The 26,118-nt window shown below is 42.0% G+C and overlaps 1 protein-coding gene across 1 annotated transcript in view; it reads left to right on the top strand.

Moving 5' to 3' along the window:
• The first annotated feature begins 1,968 nt into the window (after positions 1-1,968).
• Positions 1,969-26,118, top strand: part of INTU (inturned planar cell polarity protein) — a 44,371-nt gene continuing 20,221 nt past the window's right edge. The window contains exons 1-3 of the mRNA XM_089527055.1: positions 1,969-2,057; positions 16,140-16,711; positions 22,827-22,912. Coding sequence (XP_089383181.1) covers positions 1,969-2,057; positions 16,140-16,711; positions 22,827-22,912 — 747 coding nt within the window. The remainder of the gene's footprint in view (positions 2,058-16,139; positions 16,712-22,826; positions 22,913-26,118) is intronic.

The following is a 26,118-nucleotide window of genomic DNA, read 5'->3' as shown; positions in this document are numbered from 1 at the left end:
ACCACTGCAAGAGAGCCAGCGTGGTGTAGTGGTTTAAGAGCTGGGTTATGGGGTAGTCCACACTGGCCAAATAAAGCAGCTTCTAACTACTTTGAAGAGATGTTTAGAGATGCATGAGGCAAAACCAGGCAGAAAGCAAAAAGAAGCTGGACTCCAGGGCTAAAAACTGGAGCAAAAAAAGCTGGGATACTCCAACTCAAGGCAGAAAATGTGCATCATCGCACCATCATATAAACAGCTTGGCACCAGTACAGGACTGAGGGAAAGCAAAAAAGCAATCACCAAAAATGTAATGGATGTAATTACAATATACTCAAACCAGACAGTACAAAAAAGGGGCATGAGGTGAAGGGGGCATGTATGGGGGGCCTCCATGATTGTGCTTTGCCAATTTATCACTGGGCACATTGATGCACCAATACACTGTACAGGCGATGAATTGCACCTGAGGCTGTGTGGCCGGTCATATGGGTGAGCATACAATGGAATGACATCTGGATGGAAAGAGGGAGGTAATTGGAGGTCACAGGCAGTGTGTTTGTGCGATTGTGAGCATGCAGGATGGGAAGGCAACAAAAATAAATAAATAACTATGCAGCACAGTTTGACTCCACGTGGGTGTTCAGCCGGCCTTGGAAGACAGGCATGCTGATAGCGGGGTTTCAACCCGGTTTCAGAAAACTCAGGATCAAGCCACTTTTTCCTGGCGGGCCAGCTCTGCCCCTATGATTCTCGAGACCAGGGTTTGAATCCCAGCTCTGCCATGGAAGCCCACTGGGTGACTTTGAGCAAGCCACACTCTCTCCACCTCAGAGGATGGCCATGGCAAACCCCCTCTGAAGAAATCTGGCCAAGAAAACTCTGTGATAGGTTCACCTTAAGATCACCATAAGTCAGAAATGACTTGAAAGCACACAACAACAACAGCACGCAGAAAGATCTTGTAGCTCCTTTAAAACAAACTGGGGGGAAATAAATTGGCAACATGAGCTTTCATAGACTTCAGTCTAATTCCTCAAATGCATCTGAGGATGCATCTGAGGAAGTAGACTGAAGTCTACAAAAGCTCATGCTGCCAATTGTTTTTTCTGTCAGTTATTCTCAAAGGTGCTACAAGATCTCTCTACATACTAACGCGGCTACATCTTTGAATTCAACAGCAACAGTTACCAACACCCAGTGTTGCAGGACAAACACCTGGTTGCGTTTACATATGATTGCAGCTTTGTTGTGGCATCCTGATGATAAACTTTTTTATACATTTATGTGATTTAATATTATTTGTATATCATTTTAATTGTTTTGAATTGTATTGAAACTTCGTAATGGTTTTGTTGTTGTTGTTGTCTGTAAGCCACCTTGGGTCCCTCCTGAGAGAAATTCAGCCTACAAATGAAATGAGATGATGATGATGATGGTGGTGATGGTGATGGTGATGGTGATGGTGGAAGCACTAATAATCCCTACTGGTTCACCGGATAGAAAAGAGGTCTTTAAGACCTTGGAGACTATCCTAAGAAGAAGGAGGGAGGAGGAGGAGAGGCTTCCACCTGCTTTGCTAACCAGAGCAGCCAGCAAAGTTTTCTCAACAGAAGAGTTTGCAGGGTTGTGGAGGGAGGCTGCGTCTCTTTCTTTTCTCTCTTGGAAATCTCCGATCTTCGAGTCTCCGATCCTCAAAAGTAGTTGAAGAAATTGAGAAATCTTGAAAAAGGTGGAAGATATTTCCCAGGAAGGGAGGGAGGGCTGCTCAGTTTGAGAAGGGTTTGACTTGCCATCTCCTCTCCTCTCCTCTCTTTCTGCTGCTTTTGCCTGGAGAATCAATCTGGACGATTGACAAAATAATAATAATAATAATAATAATAATAATAATAATAATAATAATAATAATAATAATAATAAGTGAGATCTGATGGATATTTTTGCGGATGCTGCTTTGGAGGAAGAAGAGAAGGTCCTTCCTTCTGCAAGATGTTCCGAGTAAGGAAGGAAAGCCTCCCCAGACCCATCACCAAGAACCTGGAGGATCTGGATTCAGTGGAGAGCATCCTGCTGCACAGGTCAGTATATATGACACTGGGTGGGACAGGACTTTAATCCCAGGAGGATCAGGGGTCCTCCTTTTCTAGGACATGCCCTACAGTTCCACCTTCTGTCCACTCCAGGAGGGATTCCCTAGAGTCTTCCGTGGTGAGCATGGCTGAGAAGCATGAATATATACAGTTTCTTTTTAAGCTTTGGTGCCTTGCCCTCCTTTGCAGGTAGGACAGCTGGTCATCCCATCTGATGGAAGGATCAGGTCTGTTCCAGACTTCTTCACCTCTCAGAATAATCTATTGATTGTATTATTTGCTGTATATTCGCTCTTTCTTCCAATGATCTCAAGATGCATGGCTCTCCTCTCCGCTTTGTCCTTCCAACTTCCCAATGAAGTAGTTCAAGCTCACAAAATTGGTGTAAAGTCACCCCAGTGAATTTCATAGATGATGGGATCCTGGATCTCTGCATCCCGGTCCAGATAGATTTCACTTTCTTCCCTACATACATTTGGGGTATATTGCATCACACATATTTGTTGCTGTGTGCCTTCAAGTCATTTCCGATTTATGGCCATAGGTTTTTCTTGGCAGGATTTGTTCTGAGCAAGTTTGTCATTCCCTTCCTCAGAGGCTGAGAGAGTGTGACAGTGGATTTACATGGTCAAGCCGGGTTTCCAGCCCTGGTCTCCAGAGTCATAGTCCAATGGTCAGACTACACTACGGTGCATATCTGCTTATTCCTCTATGAAAGAATAATTCAAAATACTGTAATTCTTTTTCAGCCACCCATCCAGCACACAAATTATGGAGTAAGGTGCTGGCTCTTAGGCTTTCTGCCATTATTCCTGTGAGGAACCTCTGCATGGTGAAGAATCTCTCCATGTTGCAGTCAATTCTGATATATATTGTAATGTGCATTCTCAGTTCATATGTGATGTGACACTCACTAGATTTGATGTACGTTATTGGTGCCCCAAATGTTTTCTACAGGTTGCCAATTCTCACTCTTTCTCTGTCACATACACACACACACACACACACACACACACTTTGATGCTACAGATTAATTCCAAGCAAAAAGATGTGTATGTTTTGAAATGTGTTTCTTCTTGAAATGAGCATGCTTATCAAATTTGCTGATGACACCAAATTAGGAGGAGTAGCATGTAATACCCCAGAGGCACCGGATCAAAATTCAAAGTGACTTCAATAGATTAGAAAGGTGACCCAAAACTAACAAAATGAATTTCAGCACGAAGAAATGTAGGGTACTGCACTTAGGGCGGAAAAATGAAATGCATATAGGATGGGGGACGCCTGGCTTAAGGAAACTGTATGAAAGGGATGTAGCAGTCCTGGTAGACCATAAGTTGAAAATGAATCAAAAGTGCAATGTGGCAGCTATAAAGGCCAATGTTATTTTAGACTGCATCAATAGAAATATAGTGTCTAGATCAAAGGATGTAATAGTGCCACTGTATTCTGCTTTGGTCAGGCCCCACCTGGAAAACTGTGTCCAGTTCTGGGCACCACAATTCAAAATGGATGTTGAAAACTGGAGCAGGTCCAAAGGAGGATGGGTAAATAATAATAATAATAATAATAATAATAATAATATTTTTAATTTATATACCGCTATTCCTGTGTAGATCATAGCGGTTTCCAACAACAAATGGCAACAAAAACAATTATAAGCAACATATATCCCCAACAGTGTACAAACCAACCACCCATAACAATTAAAACTATACAGCATTAAAACCAATTATTACAAAGCATTAAAACTGATGAAGTGTCTGGAAACCTTGTCCTATGAGGAATGACTTAGGAAGCTGGGGGTGTTTAGCCTGGAGAATAGATGGTTAAGAGGTGATATGATAGTCCCACTTAAATATTTGAAGGAGTGCCATATTGAGGCTGGAACAAGCTTGTTTTCTGCTGTTCCAGAGAATAGGATCCAGAATAATGGATTCAAGCTACAGGAGGAACTTCCTGACAGTAAGAGCTGTTTGACAGTGGAATACAGTCCCTCAGAGTGTGGTGGAGTCTCCTCTGGAGATCTTTAAACAGAAGCTGGATGGCCATCTGTCAGGGATGCTTTGATTGGGATTTCCTGCATGGCAAGGGGTTAGACTGGCTGGCTCTTGTGGTCTCTTCCATCTCTACGATCCTATGATTCTATGAAATCCTTAGAAAAGAAGGAATGTTGTAATTTTATATCTACACCTGTTTGTCAAAGACTAAATGATCACAGTGGTCCTTATTCTGTTTTTTTTTTTTTAATATACATTATCTTTTGGCAGTGTTAATTCTTCCAAAAACAAAAGGTTTTTTCCCCACCAAAAATGGGTGGGTGGGGGAGACCTCTTTTAAATCCAGGTATAGTGAAGAGCATGCGAGATTAGAACACAAACCCAAATGTTTTTGAGAAATTGTATAATACATGAAATTAAATGATGCCAATATGCATAGTTTTAAGGCCCTCAGATAACAATTAGTTTTCCTGCTGTAAGTGGAATTGAAAATAACATAACAGAAAGGTCAGTTGCACTGTAGGAAATCTCCAGTGGGTTTTTCTAACTGACTATGCAATAAAGAAACCATATTTTGTTGTTTTTATGTAGTTTAATTTATAGACCCTGGACATGCTGTTGAGAAGTAAACCTCTTGTGTAATAGGAGAAATATAATACTGCTTACAGAAGTGGCAGTTCAGCACAGCTACTACTGTGGATTAACATGATCCGCTGAAATAAAGCCAAGAATGGCAGTTATTAAATCAATGCAAAATGCCTATGTTTCCTAAAAGGATGAGTCAAAATCTACATTATTACTCTGAATTTGATACAGAAGGTTGATCGGTGTAACACTATTGGAAAAGAAGCTCAAAAAATACACACACAAAAATCAGTCTCTTCTGTAGTGAAGAACATGCGAGATTAGAACACAAACCCCAAAAGTTTTTGAGAAACTGTGTAAAACATGGGTTAACAACACTGTATAAATGGGACCTACAATAAAAAATGCATTTTGGAGTATTCCAATGCAGGTTTCCATCACCCAACTATGGCTTCACGCAGGATACTGTTCTGTTGTTCCTTGCTCCAGTTTTCTCTGCCATGACCACTTAGCTTTCTACGTCCACACTGCAGAAATAATCCAGGTTGATACCACTTGAACTGCCATGGCTCCATGCTGTGGAATTCTGGGCATTGTAGTTTGTTGTGGCACAAGAGCTTTCTGAAAGAGAAGGCTAAATGTCACACAACATTACATTTCCCAGAATTCCACAGCATGGAGCCATGACAACTAAAGTGGTATCAACCTGGATTATTTATACGGTGCGGACACACCCTTTAGACCTCAATGGACTATTTTGGTCCCACACTTTTCTTTCCTCCCTTTTGGACTTTTTGTTGTTCTACAAACCCTGGAAGCTTGCAATGCTTTTCTCTGTGCATGGCCATAAAGCTGCATGCAGTGAGAGGCTACATCCACACTGCAGAAATAATCCGGTTTGACACCACTTTAACTGCCATAGCACAATGCTATGGAATCCTGGGTATTTCCAAGATTCCATAGCATTGAGCCATGACAGTTAAAGCTGTGTCGAACCAGATTATTTCTACCATGTGGATGCAGTCAAAGAGAGAAAGATAAAATGGTTATAATATAGCCAGATCCTAGACAGGAATTTAATGGGAGTGTGCTCACCACTGGGATAGCAACTTTCATTATTATTGTACTAAACATTATTGTCCTCTTATGGGGAAAAAATCCTTGCCTTCATACAAATAAAGTTTTTTTTTAAAAGGAGGAGGAACTGCCACTATGCCTGTTCCCTTGCCCCCAGCAATCCATCTTGTTCTCATCTATCGTCGCTCTCTTGTACCAAAAAAGACATAGCGGTCAAAATGGCTTGCTGCCACAAAGAGCAGTTGAGGACCAAAACAGGGCAGTGTACAGCAGGGCTGTTTTCATGCAGAGTGGATACAAGGCAAGGAAAGTAAACAAGTAAAGCAATGACCACACACAGTTACATGGGAGGAAGCCCTATGGACTGAGTGGCACTTAATTCTGGCTAAACATGTCCAGACTATCAATCTCAGTTGTAGTCTAGAAAAAGAAACACTGGCTGTGGCTATTTATTTATTTCATTTGTATGTCGCCTTTCTTCTCCCAGAAGGGATTCAAGGCTGCTCACAGATAAAAAACAAACATATTTTAAAAAATACAATAAAATGTAAAACATAAAATTACTTTTAACATGTAATTGCTTTTAGCATGTAATTTGTTTTAATACTGCAATAGTTTCATTCTACTTTCATGTACCATTTTTACATGCTTTTAATTGTATTTATTTTTTAATATTGTAAGACATCCTGAGTCCCTGTTTTGGGGAAAAAGCGGAATATAAATATAATAATAATAATAATAATAATAATAATAATAATAATACAATTAAAATCATATAAGAACAGTATAAAATCACATAAATATACAAAAGTTAAAAGCTTGACTAAAACACACGTAAGAGTATTATGTATTATGTAATATGTATATGTATGTGTGGCATAGTGGTTTGAGAGTTGGACTATGACTCGAGACCAGGGTTCGAATCCCAGCTCCACCAGGAAAACCCACAAGGTGACCTTGAGCAAGTCACACTCTCTCAGACTCAGAGGATGGCCATGGCAAACCCTCTCTGAAGAAACTTGCCAAGAAAACCCCATGGACAGGTTCACTGCCTTAGGATCACCATAGGTGAGAAACAACTTTAAGGCACAGAATCACAACAACAACAATTTGGTACAACATGGAGTGCATCTACATTATAGAAATAATGTACAGTAGCTTGACACCACTTTAAGCGCTGTGGTTCCATCCTATGGAATACTGGGGTTTGTAGTTTAACAAGGTCTTTAGTCTTCTCTGCCAAAGATTGCTGGTTCCTCACAATACCACAAATCCCAGGATGGAGCCATGGCAGTTAAAGTGGTGTTGAACTGCATTATTTCTACAGTGTACATGCACCCACAGAGAAAGACTTAGATGATAGGTACCTAAAATTAAAAGCTACAATTGAAATACCCTTCTATAATGTGTTATTTCTGTATATTATAGAGCCTATAAACCACTAGTATGTAGCATAATACTGTATTTTCAAAGGGACATATTTTTTCTCAGCTTAGTCGCCTGAGTTATTTTGTTGGCTCTTCTGTTTTTCTCTATGTTTGCAATATTTTGGGGAAAAATAGTAATTATGGGTTTCTTGCTAAACATTTTCAGGGTAGAGAGCTGAGCTCAGAGGTTCTGCCCAAGTCTGTGCAGCACAGTAATAATGCTTTAATAGTGCTGTCATAAGCATGTTTACCCACAAGTTGGTTCCCCTCTAAATGTAGTGGGATACTTATTGAACGAATGTGCTACCTTAAAATACAGTTCCAACTGAAAAGGCTGTTATTTACATTTGAATAAGTAAATCCACTGTGTTGTGGCACTTTCCTTCAAGTAAGTCCTACTGGGAGAGAATCAGCATGGTTTAGTGGTTTGAGCGTTGGACTAGTGACGTTATCAGACAAGGGAAATTGGAAGTATAATCCAATGGCAATCTGAACGCAATCATGGAGTTTAACATTATTGCGTGATAGACTACCACACGCAATTTCAGGCAATGGCAAGCTATTTTCGGGCAATGGGAAGTCAGTTCGAACACAATTTAAATTCATGTAAATTTGTTGAACTAGCGAATTCATGTGAATGCGTTCTGGCCCCACTTTCTTTTCATTTGAAATTAAAAGAAATTCCTCCCGTGTGAAAAACTCCTAGGACTCTGGAGACCATGGTTCGATTTGAATCTTAGCTTAGAGAGTGCTGAGTTCACTATTAAGAGGTATAGAAATGTAAATGCTATTGCTATTGCTGTCTGGCCATGGAAAGCCACTGGGTGACCTTGGGCAAGTCACAAACTCTCAGCCTCAGATCATGGCAATGACAAACCCCCTCTGAAGAAACCTGCCAAGGACTCGAAGGCCCACAACAACAAACAGACAAGCCCTACAGAACTAGTGATTGTGTCCCCACTGCAGATATAATCCAGTTTTACACCACTTGAACTGCTATGGCTCCATCCTCTGGAATCCTGGTGTTGCAGAATAATTTAAAATTAAAATTTTATTAGAACTATCAGGGAAAGTCAGAGCCAATTAGAAAGGAAGACATTGTTTATTTTAATGCAGCGTTCCTAGAGGAAATACATCCAAATTACTGGGACTCCCATTCCAAAGTGAACCAAGCTTTTGTAGTACATTGAACAAAGAAAACTACAAATTACATTTCATTGGTTACCTTTAAATTAAACATTTAAACCCCAGTATTTTCATTGGATACTCTAATATTACACCTAATATACATCTCTATCCCTTGCGGGGTACCCATCAATCAAAATATTATCTATATGTTTTTCTTTCGACTATGCTGTATTACATCCTTTTGATTTGAATAATAGCTTAAAGCAGGGACCAATTCAGGGCCATTGCATTCCAAAGCCAAGGTTTTGACATAACCTGAAATAGCAACCTTTGCTCTCAATAATATACTAAGCACTATAATTTTCAACTCCTGAACAGGTGAAATTCCAATTCAAATTGACCTCCTAAATTGGGATTTGTAGTTTGTTGTGGCACAAGTGCTCTCTGACAGAGAAGATGCAACGTCTCGCAAAACTACAAATCCCAGAATCCCATAGTGTTTAGCCATATTTTAACACTCAGGAGGCATCTACACAGTCGAAATCATGCAGTTCGACCCCACTTTAAGTGCTGTAGGTCCATTTTATGGAATATGGGGATTTGTAGTTTTTCAAAGCCCAAGCTACACATCCCAGGATTCTGTAAAATGGAGCCACAGCAGTTGAAGTGGTGTCAATATGCATTATTTTGACAGCATAGATCAGCCATTCCCAAACGTTGGTCCTTCAGGTTTTTGGGACTTCAGCTCCCAGAATTCCTGACTAGTGACCAAGCTGGCAGGAGCTTCTGGGAGCTGAAGTCCAAGGACTAAAGTTTAGGAACCACTGGCCTAGATGCAAGGTGAAAAGGGGCAGTGCTTTGGCAAGGCTGACTATTGCACTACACCAGTGGTCCCCAAACTGGGCTCTTCAAGGGATTTTGGACTTCAGCTCCCAGAATCCCAGAGTATTGTCCAACATGGCTGAGGCTTCTGGGAGCTGAAGTCCAAAATCTCTTAAAGTGCTGCTATTCCATTTTTACTTCTGTGGTTGCCTCCTGTCCTGTTGCTTTCTGGGTTTTGTAGTTCAGTGAGGCCTAAGAGCTCTCTGGCTGAGGAGTCTAAATACCCCTCCTTAAACTACAAGTCCCAGAATGCAACATTGGCCCACAGAAAGAATCCAACACACACACACTGCCCAGAAGCTCCGCCCAGAGCTTCTTCGGTTGTCATAGCTCCCCCAATGGGAAAGCGGCTCGAGGGTCACGTGCTTCTCCTTGGACATCCGGGTCATGGCGGCTGGAGGGTGCCCAAGCTCCCTGGAGAGCCTGAGCCTTCCTTAAGATGGAAGAGGAGGAGACGGGGGATGCGGCCTGTGGCGAGCGGAGGAGCTCCAGTTCGACCTCCTCGTCTTTGTCTGGGAGCTCAGAGTAAGCAAACAGGGAGAGGCCCAAACTTTGGTCCTCCAGGTATTTTGGACTTCAACTCCCAGAAGCCCCTGCTATCGCAGCCAATGTCCAGGAATCCTGGGAGCTGAAGTCCAAAAGGCCTGGAAGATCAAAGTCTGGGAAACTTGGAGAGAAAGGGGGCGAATGGAGAGAGGAATTGCTCTCCTCCAGGGTGACCAGGCGTCCTCCTTTTCCAGGACGTGTCCTCCATTTCCCTCTTCTGTTCCAATTCCACAGTGTCCTCCATTTTGAGCAGGGCTAAGAAGCATGGATTTATATTGATATGAGTAGTTAGCTTTTTTTATGTAGTGTCCCACATTTTTCTTCAGTGCCCTACATTTCATTGTGTAATATTCTCATCCTTTGTAGTCATAACACCTGGTCACCCTGGGCCTACATTGCAACCTTCTGTCCAGGAGGAATTGTAAAATGTCCTCCATTTTGAGCAGGGCTATGAAGGATGAACTTATATTTATAGGAGAGTTTTTAGCATTTATTGGCTCATGTTCTACATTTTTCTTTGCCTTTATATTTTACGGTGCCTTTGCTCTCAGGGTGAACAGGCGTCCTCCTTTTCCAGGACTTGTCTTACATGTCAACCTTGTGTCCAAATTCCAAAATGTCCTCCATTTTTGAGCATGGCTAAGAAGCATGACTATATATTTATATGAGTATTGTCAGTTTTTATTTGGTCATGTCCTGCATTTTCCTTTATTACATATCCTACATTTCACAATGCCTTGTCCTCCTTTGCGTTCGCAACATCTGGTCACCCTGGTCCTACATTTCAACCTCTTGTCCAGGAGGAATTCCAAAATGTCCCCCCTTTTGAGCATGGCGAAGAAGCATGAATTTACATTTATATTTTTGCTTTTCTTTGGTCTACTTCCACAAAGCACTAGGTCTCACCATACTCCCTCCCCAGATTCTCCTGTGCTTTCCATGGAAGGATGGTGGCAGGGAAGTAGCCAAGAGAAGGCAGCAGCTGCTTTTATCTCTCTTTTCTTGCTCTTTTCTCAGAGTGCCACTGCAGTAATGATGGGGCCTACATTGTGGAAACAGATACCTCTGCATGCTTGTTTATCAATCACTTCCCCCTGGTCATTACAGCACCTCATGTAGTCATGTTGTCACCTCATGTAGTCGCTTGTTTCTGTTCTAAGTGGCTTAATGCTCAGGGCTACTCACTACTCAGTGAGCAGGCAAATATACTTGTCCTTGGAGGAGCAGCTGCATTTTGATAATTCATTTCATTTCCTCTATGCGTCAGGGGAAGGCGGTGTAAGCCACAGATCTATATTAAAATTATTAATCTTCATTTATATCTTTCCTTTTTTTCCCCAGTCTGAGACTCAAGTCAGTTTACAAAGTTTAAAACAGATGCAGCTTTAAAATTTCATACCAGGCAAAAATTAAATACAGTGGTCCCTTGCTATCTGCAGGATGTCCGTTTTGGACCACCACCACCCCCTGCAGATAGCACAAAATGCAAGATCTGAAGTCCCGTTGTTTTCAGTGGGTGGACATACACACGCACCCATTTAAAAAGGCCAAACCCCGAGGGCCAAGATCAGGCCAGATTCTGGCAGCCCAGACACACATGCATTGGATGTAACTTGATCCTTAACATGGGTAAATTTGACCCCGGAGTTGTTGCGGATTTTCCTGGAAACTCCATGCAAATTCCACCTGTGGGTGCCACCAGGCACCCTGTTTCTGCATCAGACTCAGTGACAGGGAGCTTCCTGATAGGAGCAAGGGCACAGAAAGGTACAGACTGCACGCCCAGTAGCAGCTCCCCAGGCCAGCAAGGGGACAGCCATGTAAACATCCACCTGTCCCTGCGCCAGTATGGGGACTGACCCAGGTGAACACCTAGGAAGGTAAGCTCTGCCTACTAAGGTAATTCCACAACCTGGGAGCAGCCACTAAGCAGCCTCTCCTATGAGCCCACCAAATATACCTGTGAGGGTGGTGGGGCAGAGAGGAGGACCTCCCCAGAATATCTCAACACACAGCCAAGCTGATACAGGAGACAGTGGTCCTTCAGATAACAGAACTGTAGGCACAAACAGGCCAGATGTGCTATGTATAAGGCCTGGTGGCCACCTTTAGCTCAGTTTGTCTCCCATCAGATGCTCAAATCTTGTCATATCACTAAGAAAAGTAAGATGAACAAACAAGTGGAGCATGTCATATTGGCCATTATTTCCTATTGCAAAAAGTAAAATTTAAGATTATGAGGAAGTGGCAGCTGCTTCTTCTGGTTATCTACTTTCTCTCGTCTTGGATGCTTCTTGGGGTAGGGAAATAGAAGTGTAAGGGGGAAAGAGTAGTAACTTCTTGTCTACTTTTTCTTGCCCTCTTTCAGCACGGTCGTAGGGTAGATTTAGCCTCTCCTCACTCAACTTGTTTACTCACCTTCTCTGAAAAGTGTAACCCACAGAGCTGGTCAAGGGAGGAGCAGCCAGTGCTACCTTATCTTCTTTCTTGCTCACCTATGTTCTTCCTCAGTCTCAAGACAGTGCAGTAGTAGTGGTATTGTACTAGGAGCCAAATCTTTCCTGCATTGCCATACAGTAAGAGGGTAATAGGAGGCAATCTTTTCTGTCACCTCTCACTGACTCGCGCCCCTGCTCATTTGGTCATCCTTCAAGTTCCTCATTCTGTCCAGCCTAAAGGCTTGTGCTTGCCAGCTGCTCAGAATAGTACTCTTTACTTTCAGAAATCCCAGTGGGACACAGTTTTACACTTCAGGAAACTTCACACCTAATAAACTTTTTTTTTTACTAAGTTTTAAATCAAGTCTCAAGTCTCTACCTTCAAGTCTCAAGTAGAATCCCAAGTCCTTGCAAAATACTTTCAAGTCAAGGCTCAAGTCTGAGAGCCATCTTTAATAGAAAAAAGGAGGCTGGGACATTTCTCAGAAACAGCAAATGCATTAGGCAGTGGGCTTGAGGCAGAAGGATACTTTTAAAGATTTCCAAAAGCTTTAGAAGGCTCCTCTGATGTGCAATGGGGACAGACTGCTGAGCAGACCTCAAGCCTATCGCCCAGTGTGTTTACTGTTCCCCCCTGAGAAACGTACTCAGGACTGTGGGCTTGAGATGGGGCTTGAGGTCTACTCAGCAGCCTCTGTCCATCACAGGAGCCTTCGAAAGCTCTGGGAAAACATAAACAGTGTGTTAATTTAAGCAACCAAGACTGCTGTTTTCCAATCTGTCCCTCCATTTTCTCTCCCATGTAGGAAAGCCCCACCGTTGATTTTGCTGTTTGCAATTTTACTTGCCATCAGTCCCCAGATTTCCCTGGTAATTTCTATTTTTGAAAGCAGTGCCATTGTCCTTCCATCTGAAATTTTCTGTCTGGCTTTAACAACAGAACCAACATCATATGCTTCTAAATTTATTCCAGTACATCTTTATTGGCAGCATTTTATGACTTAATTCATACAGATGTTTTTATTGCTGACTATGAATAAGAACACATCTTTGGTAGTAGAATGCAATAAGTTGTAGGTTTCAAGAAAATATGAAACCTGATCCAGTGCTTGCATCAGTGCCATATCCCACAAACTATTTCAATATCAAAAAAGTGAGTCTTTAGTGATCATGGTATGGTACACTGTTGTCAGAACTGTGTTTCATCTGACTGTTAAAAATATGCCTGCTTTGTAGTTACCAGTAAAACTGTCAAGGGAGGTGGGGTGGATCCTGATATAATTGCTTAACTTTGCAGAGATCCTAATTTATGCAGTCACACTAAAACACATGTGGCCAACAGTGAACTGGAAAGTATTCTGAAAAATTAACTTGTGTTAACTGCAGAGAATCCTTTAAAGAAAAAAAGATTATGTTTAAAGAAAAGAAAATTATGTTTAATTGATTTTATTTGGATAACCTGTAAACAAATTTACCATGTTAAAGCATTGATAATAGTAATGGAGGGTGAAACTGGCTGAAGAGGTACATTCACAATTTAAAATCCTCCCCAGATTTTTATATTATTATTATTATTATTATTATTATTACCGGTATTATTATTATTGCCTTATGGAGCAAATTATATGAATTTTATCTACCTTTGTACCATGGGGATAATAACAGCTTTGGAGAAAGAAAGTTTAAATTGAACAATTAGTATGTAGGATAGGGTCAATCCTTTCACCTCACTGTCACAATCCTGACTTGAATTTCTCCCCCACAACTATTCAAAACTTTATAAATCATCGGGAGGTCCTGTGTATAGAATTCTATACCATCTTTGTCCAATATACAATGTGACTCCTGTTTCTTCAGGGGACATGGTCTCAGACGTACTGTGGAAACGTGAAACAGAGGGTAAGTGAAAGTGTAAGTGAAACCACAGGTATCAGTCCTGAGGATATAGAGGTCGTAATGCATTGCATAAAAGAAAAGAAAAAGGAAACCTTGATAGCTGTAAAAGCAGATGGGTATAAAACAGGAAAGGTGTGAAATCTCTTCATTGGGGATTCTTCCTTAACTTGCCTCCCTCCATATGTGCAATGCCTAGCATTCCTGATTATTGGCCATATTAGCAGAAGCGGAAGGGAGTTGATAAGTATTTTTGCAGATGAGTATCTGCAAGGGAGTATATTGTCTGATATTCTTCCTGTCCTATAAAAGAAATACATAGCAAGATATACAGTTCTGTAGTACTACAGAGAGAGTGGAAATGGTGACTGGTAAAGGGAAAAGCAACTGTAGTCCATGGAAGAGCACACTCAGAGAGGTCCTGTGTTATGTATGATATGGGCAATGATATTGTGTAGTCTTGTGTTCAGGGATGGTGGTAAAGATGGAGCTGGTGTGGTTAGGGTTGCCATACGTCAGGACCACCAAACCGGGACAAATGTAGGACAACATTTTCAAATGTAGGACACTTTTTTTTTAATGGAGAACACCCCCGCGCCCCTTCCCAGCCTCTGAGGAGACCGAGGCCTCCTTAAAAGCCAGGAATGGGCGCGGGGCATCCTCCATTTAATAAGAAAAAGTGTCCTACAAAAAAAAGTGTCCCTCCTTCCTGGCCTCTGAGGAGACCGAGGCCTCCTTAGAAGCCAGGAAATAGAGCAGGTACTGGCCAGCCTCCTCCCTCTTCCCTGGCCTTCCTGGCTTCTAAGGAAGCTTGAGCCTCCTTAAAGGCCAGGGAAGAGGGAGGAGGCCGGCCGGGCTTGAGCCTCCTTAAAGCCAGGAAGGAGAGCGCGATCCCGGCCGGCCTCCTCCCTCTTCCCTGGCCTTTAAGGAGTCCCAGGCCTCCTTAAAGGCCAGGAAGGCGCGCGGGGGCCCGCCACGATCGCTGCCCCTGGCCCCTGCTGACGCCCGGGTGGCGCGCGCAGAGGAGCCCGTCCCCTTTGGCCAGCCGGCCAATGGCTGGCTGGCAACAAAGCAGGGGACGAGCTCCTGCTTCAGAGGCCTGCATGCGGGTGCGCGCGCGGGAGGTCCGGCGGCACCGCCGCTGAGGAGGAGGAAGGCAGAGACGGAGGAGGAGGTGGGTTGGCGCTGCCCACCACTCCAGAAGAGGAGGAGGAGGTGGGTTGGCACCGCGGCCAGCCGCTTTAGCGACAGCGGCAATGGCCGCAGGAGCGGGCCCCAAACCGGGACTGGGGTTTGGGCTGGGGGCCAAACCGCACCATGACCAGGAGGGGCCCCCAAAAGCGTGATTTTCACGGCAGCCACCAGGATATGGCATCTCTAGGTGTGGTCAATGTCTTCTTTCACATACTTTCCATAGTATTGTCTTTTTGTCCCTTTCCACCTTTCTGGATTATAAAAATTAAAAGAGAGAGTTGTATATTCCCTTTCCATTGAGTGCAATGAATCAGACACTGATCATACTGTACCCTGAAATTATCATCTTGGTAGTTCTGTATTTCATCTTGATGTCCTGCTATGGAAGCTGTGTTGTTTCTAAACTAAATTGTTTAACTAATCCAAGAACAAGTTTAGTTTAAAACAAAGAAGCTCTTTTAAATGCCTATTTATGGTGTCAAAACAAGAACACTTTGAGACAGAGCACCATTTTTTAAAAAAAGTATTTAATGCAGGCCAGCTTTCATTTGCATCTTGTTCACAATAAATGCCTTTTTCATTTGTTCAAGCTGAACATGGGGGGTTGGTTTCCTCTTCCTCTTTTGATCAAAAGGAGACTTTACACTCTTATGGGTGCAGTTGATTATTCAGGCCTGGGTCTGTAAATTAGGCTTCATCAGTGTTGGTTTCTAATTATGGATGTTTTTTCAGTGTCTGAATAGAAAGTCTATTGAATGCTATTTGGGTGCACCATCCTATCCCCCTCTGTAAAAGTGCTTTTACGTGCAGTACGAACTGGCCCCAGAGGGCTGCAAAATTAAAATTGTCAGTATTTTTCACTCCTCAATGTCATTCTAACCCTATTCTTGTCTTGTGCAGTGGTCTTGAACCCGAATGGTTGGATAGTGTTCAGAAAAATGGAGAATTGTTCTATCTAGAACTGAGTGAAGATGAGGAAGAAACTGTCCTTCCTGACAGCACTCTAGATGTGCCTGCAGTGAATCGTGTCAGGTTTCGGGAAAATGAAGCTGAAGTTATCCATGAGAGATCTCAAAAAGACAGAAAGAGTAAATACAGATTGGAAAAGTTTACTAAAATATTACAAAATAAAGGACTTTTGTCAAAACATTCTAGCAAGAAGAAAGCAAGTGCTAAACGACATGTCCCTGCCTCTGGTCCAGCCTCCATATTGAAACACCATTCCAGCCAGAAAATGGCAGATGTAGTCCAACAACAGTACAAAGATGTCTGCATTTATGTAAATCCAAAGAGACTATCAAATGTTGAAACAGGGGAAGAACTCAAACTCCTGGAATCATTAATAGGGATTATCCATCAGTCTCCATGGAGAAAAGAGGAAAAGTACAGACACAGTTCTAATGAAGAGAAACTTGTAGTACATGGGTTGATCCCAGGCACCCCAGCAATAAAATCTGGTTACGTCTTGATCGGTAAGTGCTACATTTTGTGCATTTCTGACAATATGAGTATCATTTGATATTATTGCCGCATGTAGTATTGCCATATTATTATTCTGGGTAGTTCTGTAACATAGCATTAATATTGCACAGTTTTTGCAACGCCAGTACAGTGGGCTCTTGGTATCTGCTGGGGTTTGGTTCTAGGACCTCCCAGTAGATACCAAAATCTGTGGAAGATTCTTTATATACATTACTATAGTAAAATGGTGTCCTTTATATAAGATGGCAAAATCAAGGCATGCTTTTTGGAATTTCCGTTTGAATATTTTCAAGCTGTGGATGGTTGAATCCATGGATACGGAGGGCCAACTGTACTGTAGAAGGTGAAAGGAATAATTTCTTTTATTCCATATAGTGGATGTCAGAACTGAGGGGAGAGTAGCTCTTGGTTCTATGTATGTTAGTACCCTGCGCATGGTTGCCACCAAAAGATACTCAGCTCTGAAACATTCTGTGGATGGATCTGCCCATGTGCAAGACCCATTTGTGTGATAGCACAGATGACCACTCAGAGAATTACAGTTAGAGCTAAGCAACCTGTCCTTCTCTCTGAATAAAAGTTTCATGATAATTCTCAAGCTCTAAAGTACATTATAGTGGTATGATTGTGGTGAATGTTAGAAGCAGGATCAAATATTAGCCAAGAGTGTTCATAATACATTTTCTGTTCCAAAAATACCAAAATGACTTTCCATGTGAAAAGTGTGCTTATACTGCTTTTTCCCCCCAGTTGTTTTCTGAAACGTTTTTTTTTCTGGCAAAAAAAAAAGGGGGGGGCTTAATGAGTTCAGAATTTCCAAAAATATATCTATCTGATTTTATATTTTGCATGACTGTGTGAAGAAAATTTGAAGGTAATGTTTGCAGATGTGACGGTCCTACATAGTTAGTGCATGTGCAGTTTACTACATTTGAGGTTTGAGGCTCATAGGACTCTTGAAAGAATACTTCTGAAATGCAAATTGAGACTCATGGAAGTTATCTCTAAAAAGATTGAGTATGCTCTGCATGTTGCAAAGAGTTATGGCTGCTTCTAAGAAATATGGAAAAACTGAGAAACATATACAGTGGGCACTTAAGACGTGTGGGGTATCTGCTCCAAGACCTCGTACAGTTATGAAAAAATGTAGGTGATCACAACCCATATTATTAATGATGGTAATATGAATGTACACACTTCAGCATGTTCATTTTGATGTCACCAGCATCGAACAGTAGGGAGTATTATGATGCATGGTTGGTCAAATTCTCACATCAGGAGCCCACAAATCCAGAGGATCCACTGTAACTCTGAAAGTGTGCTGAACAAAGTTTTGTCACAGGAAATCTTGGACTGTGCTCAAAAAGCATGTCAGTGTATCACATTTTGTTCTTTCATTGTACAGTGGACCCTTGTTATCCACAGGGGTTTGGTTTCAGGACTTCCCATGGATAACAAAATCCGTGGATGTTCAAGTCCCATTAAATACAACGGCATAGTAAAATGGTGTCTCCTATATACAATGGCAAAATCAAAGTTTTCTTTTGGGAATGTATATATTTTTGAATATTTTCAAGCCATGAATGCTTAATCTGTGGATAAAAAAAATCCGTGGATAAGGAGGGCTGACTGTACTTTGTAGGGATTTCTTTTGTATTTTTGGCACTCATAACTGTAAACACTTTATAAAGTAATAATTTCCACGCTCTGGATGTTGTCTTTTGTTTTTGTCATGCATATCTTAGGCATTTCTTGTGTGATTCTAGGAATAGCCCATTCCTTGCTCAGAATTGTACTCAGTTCTGAATATTACCCAAAAATGAAATCTATTACCAAGGTCTTTGAGGCATAAAAGAAAAATATTATTTTGACAATGAACTCTGCTTTTGTAGAAAATCTGTGTAGGCATCAAGTAGTTTGATAAAATGAACAGTAGAGAACTAAAACTAGTTTTGTTTAAATTAACAGCTTGAAAAACATAATACGTTATCCTAAACCATCAACTGCGATTTTATGGTCCAGTCGTTTTTGTTTATACCGTAATTCAGTCCTTTGCCTTTGAACTGGTAAATGGGTTATATCTATTGCCAACTCATATAAAATATATATAATTTCTTTAGAAAATACTTTAAAATTATAGATGTGCAGTGAACACTGGGTACTTTTAGATCTAAAAGTAGCACACAAAAATGTATGTGCTATATAAAATTCATGGGTTTTGGCAGAAATAACTTATAATTAAACCCAAATGCATCACTTTTTAGAGAAATATCTTGAAATGTCTTTTCAAGTGAAATATCTTTTGCTTCTGGAACAGAAATAAAATATAAAATATATGTTACTATAGGGTTTTTTGGAACAGGGTGTGTTCTACCATAGATCTTTTAGAAGAGGAAGAAAAGTTTTAAACATCTTGATTTTAAAAAGAAGTTGAGTTTAATTTTAAGAAATGGATGTGATTGTGACACTTAGCAAAATCTTATTTTGGGCATTCAAGAAACTTCTCTACCAGGTTATTCCAGAAATGAGTCCAAAGGGTAGAAATGCCAAGAAGGTAATGAGCAGGCATGCACAGAGAGAGTAACATGCAGATAGCTGGTAGCTGGTTTTGTGTGGTTGCTGCACTAGTTTTCATTGCCAAAGTAGCAAACCTTTCAAGCAGAAGAGTAAAAGAAGTTGTAGCACAATAATCATGTAGATTTTTGAATGTTTCTGATATGATATGCTATACCACCTAAAGCTGCACAGATCCCTCATATCACCTATGAGTATGAGTGCACTTTGAAGGGCATAGGAACAGTATCCAAGTTGCATGTAGACAGTTCAGCTTAGTCTGCTGTAGAAAAATTATGAAGCGTGAGACGCCTGCCTAAGATGTCAGAGTGCCAGAAGTGGTGAATTACGTGAAGGTTTCTGCTGCCTCCATTCTCTTCCAAAACATGCCCTATCCCCTTCACCATACTAATTTGTTTACAGTAATTTAATGGAGTCTTGTCAAGTGCTAATTTTCAGGACATTACAGTACTGTATTTGGCAGATACTTTAATATAAACATTATCATTGGTAAGCTTTTGTTAGGCTACAAAATGAAGAAGTAGAATTCATAGGTCAACAAAAATCTAAACCTTTTTCATTATACTGATTTTTCCCCTGTAGCACAGTCTGACATTTACATTGGATATTTGTTTTCTGCACTGCAATTTGAAGTCTCTTTTCACTTTAATAAGTGTGTACAAGTCTGTGCTTGTCCAGCTGGTTTGTGTCCAAGATTTGCCTTCTGTAGGTGAAAGGCCTGCAATCACAGAAACTGCTTGTGCCCACTTTTAAGGAATATCTCCCCCTCCCCATACCACAACATTAATTCATTCAGTAGCATTCTCTAGCCCTCTCTGTAGTATGTGCATGGGGCAGAGGAGGATGGACAGGGAAGTCCATTAAAACCAGTCCATTTCCATTTGCCTAAATCCGGACCTAATGTACTGAAGGTGTGTTAAGGTAGTCCTACACTCTTGCTAATGCTTAAGCCTGAGTCAGGAAATTTTAAACTCCATTCTTTCCTTCTAGTTTACTTCCTATCTTCCAACACATATTTCTTTTTGTGTTCCAAATAAGACAAAGAGGCTTAACAAGAAATCAGATTGCAAGTACAGTGGGCACTTGGTTTCTGCAGGTTTGATATCTGCAGAGTTGAATAAGCATGGATTGAAATGAAGACACGTTGAATTTTTTTAAACCTACAATGGCCAGGCTGACACGTGGTCCCAGGGCAATAGTGGAGGCTGTGGCAAGCCAATGCCTCCCTCCCCCATGGAAATCAATCCCACCACAAAGTCACTGTCAGAACGTAAACCTCTTCTTCATTCTCTTTCTTACCTTCACATCACAAAGCTGTTGCCAAAATTTAAACCCCTGCCTCCCTCCGTTTCCCATCGTCTCGCAACCAAACCTCTTCCAGAATTTAAACTGCTTCAATCCATTTCCCATTTTCTCACATGGAAGCCCCTGCCAAAATTTAAACTCCTCCCTCACTTTGGGACAAAAGACGGCCTCTTTGCTCTGACTGCCCGATGGCTTGGGAAACCGCTGTGAAGCCGCCCACTTGACCATGCGGCAGGCAGCTTTGCGGCACTCTGGCAGCGTGGCGTTTATACACAGGAGTGCCACAAAACCGCAGCAGTGGAAAAGTCAGCTTTTAACCAGCTAAAAAAGGAACACTTTCTGCTGCTTGTTTTTGGGCCAGCATAAATCCAGATCGGAGCTGCAGCATGTGGTTGCCACGGCCCCAATCCAGCTTTCTCAGTGGCAGATCAAAGCTGACCTTTCAGGGCCATCTGTTTTGGCCCTTTGTCTCCCACCTTCACGCAAGAAAGCCTCTGACACAATTTAAAGCTTTTTTCTGCCAATTCACCTTGCCACACTCCTGCTGACTCTTTCCTGATGTGGTACGGGGTAAAGGGGTTTAAAATCTGGCACAGGCTTTCTGATGGGTAGGTTGAGAAGGTGGGTAACAGAGTCAGGAAAGGGATTAAATTCTGGCAAAACCTTCATGATGAGAAGATGGGAAACAGTGCAGGAAGAATGCCTTCCTGGTGCCCAGACCTTTTCGGCCAGATAATTTTAAATGTTAAATAGGGACTTGAGCATCTGCAGGTTTTTTTGGTATCCATGAGGGTGTATGTATGTCTGGAACCAAACCCCTTCAGATACCAAGGGCCCACTGTATGTAATGAAAATGGGCATCCCTTGCAACTATCATCATTTTTCCATGTCATCTGATTTGTTTTAATAATACATTTCAGGAATAGTCTACAAGAAAGTTACAGGCTGAGTCTCCCTTATCTGGAATTCTGAAATCCAAAATATTCCAAAATTGGCCACATCGTGGCTGAGATAGTGACACCTTTGCTTTCAAGTGGTTCAATGTACAAAAATTTGGTTTTTATGCACAAAAATGTTATATATAAAATTACACCCAGGCTATGTGTATAATGCCGATATGAAACATAAATAAATTTCATGTTTAGACTTGGGTTTCATCTCCATTGTATCATATATGCAAATATTCTAAAATAAAAAAAATCCAAAATACTTCTGTGCAAGCATTCGATAAGGGAGACTCAGGGGCTCAACAGACCAGCATTATACATCGGCGTGGGAAATACACACCGGCCACCTTTACTTAGGGTTGCCATAACCTGGCTGCAACCGAGAATTTCCCGATTTTGGGGGCCCCGGGCCCCTCCCATCACGGGTGCCGCCAAAAACCGGGACCCCCCCCCCCCGGTTGCAGCCGGGTTGCTGCGGCCTGCAGGGCCTCGCTGCCCTCCTCCTCCTCCTCGGGGAGGCGGGGAGGAAGAGGAGGGCAGTGAGGCCTGCCTGGGGCGGAGGAGGCGAAGCTGGAGGTGGCGCCTCCCCACGCGTCCACGCCACCCTCCTCCTCCACCCCCTCGCCCGCAGGTCGCGCGCCCGCCCACGTGGAGGAGGCGAAGGCGGACGGAGCCAGCGCCTCCTGTGCGCGGGCGCACGGGGAGGAGGAGGAGAGGGCGCGGAGGAGGCAGGGGAGGGTGGCGCGCCCGCGCTCAAGAGGCGCTGCCTCTGTCCACCTTCGCCTTCCCGCTTGGCCGCGCCACCTTCCCCCGCCTTCTCCACCCCCTCTCCTTGAAGGGTTCAATTAGTTATGATTCCAGTTAGGTTAGAGATATTATTGACAGATGAATTCAGCACTGAATTAGAATTCTATATAAACATCTTCTAAACACATAGGATAATAAAGATTATCTGGTGAGAGAACAGAAAGAATTTTTGCACACTTTGCCTACTGAGTTAGTTTACATTATAATTGCCAAGAAAACTTGGTCCTTAATGGAATTCAGTTTTAGCCACATTTAACTCATGCAGCGTTTATTACTTTTCCATGATGTAATGACGAAATAGCAAGACACAGCCAACAAGGAAACTGAAACATTGGTTAATCTTCCATGCTTAGCATCAGTGTAAACAATTTTAAGAATGGGCAGTTAGAGTGGTGGCATGTTTGAAGAAATGTGGCCTTGCCATTGATCTTGCCTGATGTTTTCTTAATTCCATGTTTACTTCTGTTTTCAGGGGATATCCTTGTTGCAGTAAATGATGTTGATGTTAACCCTGAAAATATAGAAAGGGTTTTATCATGTATTCCTGGCCCTATGCAGGTATGGTACATTTATTATCGTTGTCATTGCTATTATTCCATCTTTTACCTTTTTCCCAAAATTGGTACTCAAGTTGGCTTGATGTTTTATTTTTTATTTTTTATACAAAGCAAATGTGGGCAAATATGGCCCTCCAGGGATTGTTGGACCGCTCCTATCAGCCATAGCCAGTATAATGAGGAATGCTGAGTCTTGCAGTCCAGCTTTGCCCCCTACCAATTTTTGAGAGAAGCCGGGATTTGTACAATATGAGCTGAAATGTGAAATTTAAGCAAGAAATGCCCATGAAATGCACCCCTCATTTGGATAGTTTTCATAGAATCATAGAATTATAGAGTTGGAAGAGACTATAAGGGCCATCCAGTCCAACCACCTGCCATGCAGGAAATCACAATCAAAACATCCCTGACAGGTGGCCATCCAGCCTCTGTTTAAAGACCTCCAAGGAAGGAGACCCCACCACACTCCAAGGGAGTGTATTCCACTTTTCTCTGCACTTTTTTGTCTTTGTTTTGCAGAAAGATGGTGCTAGGCACAGGAGTACATAATCTAAGGAGCGTTACATATGCGCACAAAGTACGTCCCCAAGACGTACTAGGGTTAGGAAGGGGCATCACTTCCTGACGCCCCTAACCCTAGTATGGACTGGGTCCATACAAAATGGCGGCGCCTGTTCCACACGGGGGCCGCCATTGCTATGTCACGACTGCGCCGCCTCAAAACGGGGCGGCGTGGAAGTGACGTACTGGGGCTGCGTGAGAGCGCCTGGGGTGCCCTTTCTGCAGCTCCAGAAGGAGCTCTGTTTCAGAGCTCCTTCCACCTTTGCGTCGCTGGGCGCAGCCTTTACATGGCTGCGCCAGCGACACAAAGCAGAAAGGGGCCAAGCGGCCCCTTTCTCCTCCTCCCTGCCACCACCGGGTGTCCCTGGGGCTTGAAGCTTGAAGCCCCAAGGACACCCCTTTCCAGGCCGCAGTGAAGCAGCCTTTTGCCGCTTTCCTGCAGCCTGAAAAGCAGCTGATCGGGACCTCAGAGGCTGCCATTGTGGCAGCTGAGGCCCCGATCCAGCAGGGAAAGGGCCGGTTACAGGCCGCTCCAAACAGGTGGTCTGTAACGCGCCTAAGTTTAAGGCAATCAAATTTATGCTCTCAGACATAATGGAGTAGAACAAAGCTCTCCTTTGCATGCATCAACACTGATGTGGTTTTCTTTCTGTTAGCTTTCTTCACTGTCCTGTACAGTGTACATCCATATATTATGATGGGGAATACAGTGGATTGCACCATAACTTGGGAGTTATATTTTTGCACTTTAGGATCTTGCCCAGTTCTTTCATAGCTACCCTTCCCATTCCTAGTCTCTCTAATTTCTTGAGTGCAGTCTCCATTCTGGACTATATTTGATCCATGTTATGGGAACTCTTTCATTATTTCAAATTTTTTGTTGTCTAGGATGAATTCTTGCAGCTCTTCATGGCCATTATTTTTGTTTTCTTAATATTCAGCATTAAGCCTATCTTGGCACTTTCTTTCTTGACCACCTCCATTAATTATTAACCATGGTTAATGCTTAATGGCAGTGAAGAATTGGGGTGGCAGTCTTAGTCCTGTTAAACAAAAGACCTGACAAAAGTAAGTATGTGGCTATGCGTCCTATAATTTAAGAGTTTGCTCTACGCTGGCCCTGTGAATCTGTTTGTGAAACGGGGATGAAATATTGGAACATACCCATTGAGAATCTAGTCCACAGTCTGCTTTTTGCCAAACACAGAGTCACTACAGTTAAAACAATATGTTGCTTTTGGACAGAAAAAGCAGTGTTGCTTAGCTAATTCCCTATCTATCTTCCATCTGTAATCAGAACATCACTTTTAACTGCTTCAGAATCAAAATCCTTCATGGTAGTTCCTACTAATGTGAATTAGATGTTAATAATACAGTAATCAGACAAGGTCAGACTGATTCACACATAGGTTTTCCAAATGCTGTACTAAGTTTCACTTATTCTTCATGTAGTAGGAGGTGAGAAGCTTGATCACTAAATGTAAACCTCTGGAGAATTTTACTTGGATGGTTTAAAAAAAAAAACTTTTCTTATGCTGAGATGGACCAGCAAGAAAAATTATTATTTCAAATCTGGCTGTCCACATCCATCAGCTGTGCAAGCATGTGCTACAGCACTCCATTCAATATCAGAACAATCTCTAATACTGAGGATTAAATTCAAGATCAGTTTAAATAATGGTCATTATCCAGTGGCTGTATATAACATATTCCTTAGTGATTGTTTCAGGAATACAGTAAGTTGCTGTGCCAGACTAAATCAGACTGTTGGCTCCTCTAATTCTGTAGTGCCCACACCAGAAATGAGTAGAGTGTGTCCAATGAATCCCACTTTTGTGGCTTCTGAAGCCCCATCACCACCAGTCTTCCTAATCCCACTCCCATTTTTAAAAAGATGGGATGTTCAAGAAGTTTTTGTTGGCGAATATGCACAAAATCCCTCTAGTGCACGAAAACATACAAAACCACCCTTACCCACACATGCAGGCTCCCCTCCGGAACCCCTCACTACTCCCAAATATTGCTGTTTTCATCTGTAGTTCTTGAAATGGTGACAGAGGGTGGTACAATATCACTTCCAGAGGAAAATTGGGATATTTGGGCTTGCTTGAGGCTGAATATTGGCCAAGTTGACTGGGGCTTCTGGGATCTGAAGTCCATAACAAATGGAGGACAAAAGTTTGGGAATCACTGCTTTAAAGCATTTATTGTAACAACTGGCTATGAGAATACAGGACCAGTTCAGAGGTTATGATAAACCATAGCAAGAACTGTGAATTCATGTATTCCTTCTTATTCATGGAGATAAGAAGATTTAGTTCTGTTTTTGATTAACAACAGTTTGTCATTTTATCAAATTTCATAAATTATGGTTAATCTTAAATATGCTTTATTGAAAAATGGTAGTTTGATAACCAGTCGTTTGAAGGGTACTTGTTTCAAACAAACCATACTTAAGGTCAACTAGATCTTAGGTTTCAGGTGTAATGCTAAGTTGTGGTTCATTAAAAACAAGAATTAATGTTTCCAGTTTCTTCTGAGGTGTGCCATAGGATAGAAAGGAAAGGAATACTAAACCATTATCAGCTTTGCCATGTCTTATTCACTTTGGGATAAACCATGGTTTATGATTATGTTGAAACCACT

This window comes from Sceloporus occidentalis, unplaced genomic scaffold (genome assembly GCF_023333645.1).
Source record: "Sceloporus occidentalis isolate IW3139 unplaced genomic scaffold, rSceOcc1.0.p SCAF_5, whole genome shotgun sequence".
In the NCBI taxonomy this organism is placed as follows: domain Eukaryota; kingdom Metazoa; phylum Chordata; class Lepidosauria; order Squamata; family Phrynosomatidae; genus Sceloporus; species Sceloporus occidentalis.
The sequence above is the reverse complement of the archived record's forward strand: the minus strand, read 5'-3'. Positions and strand labels throughout refer to the sequence as shown.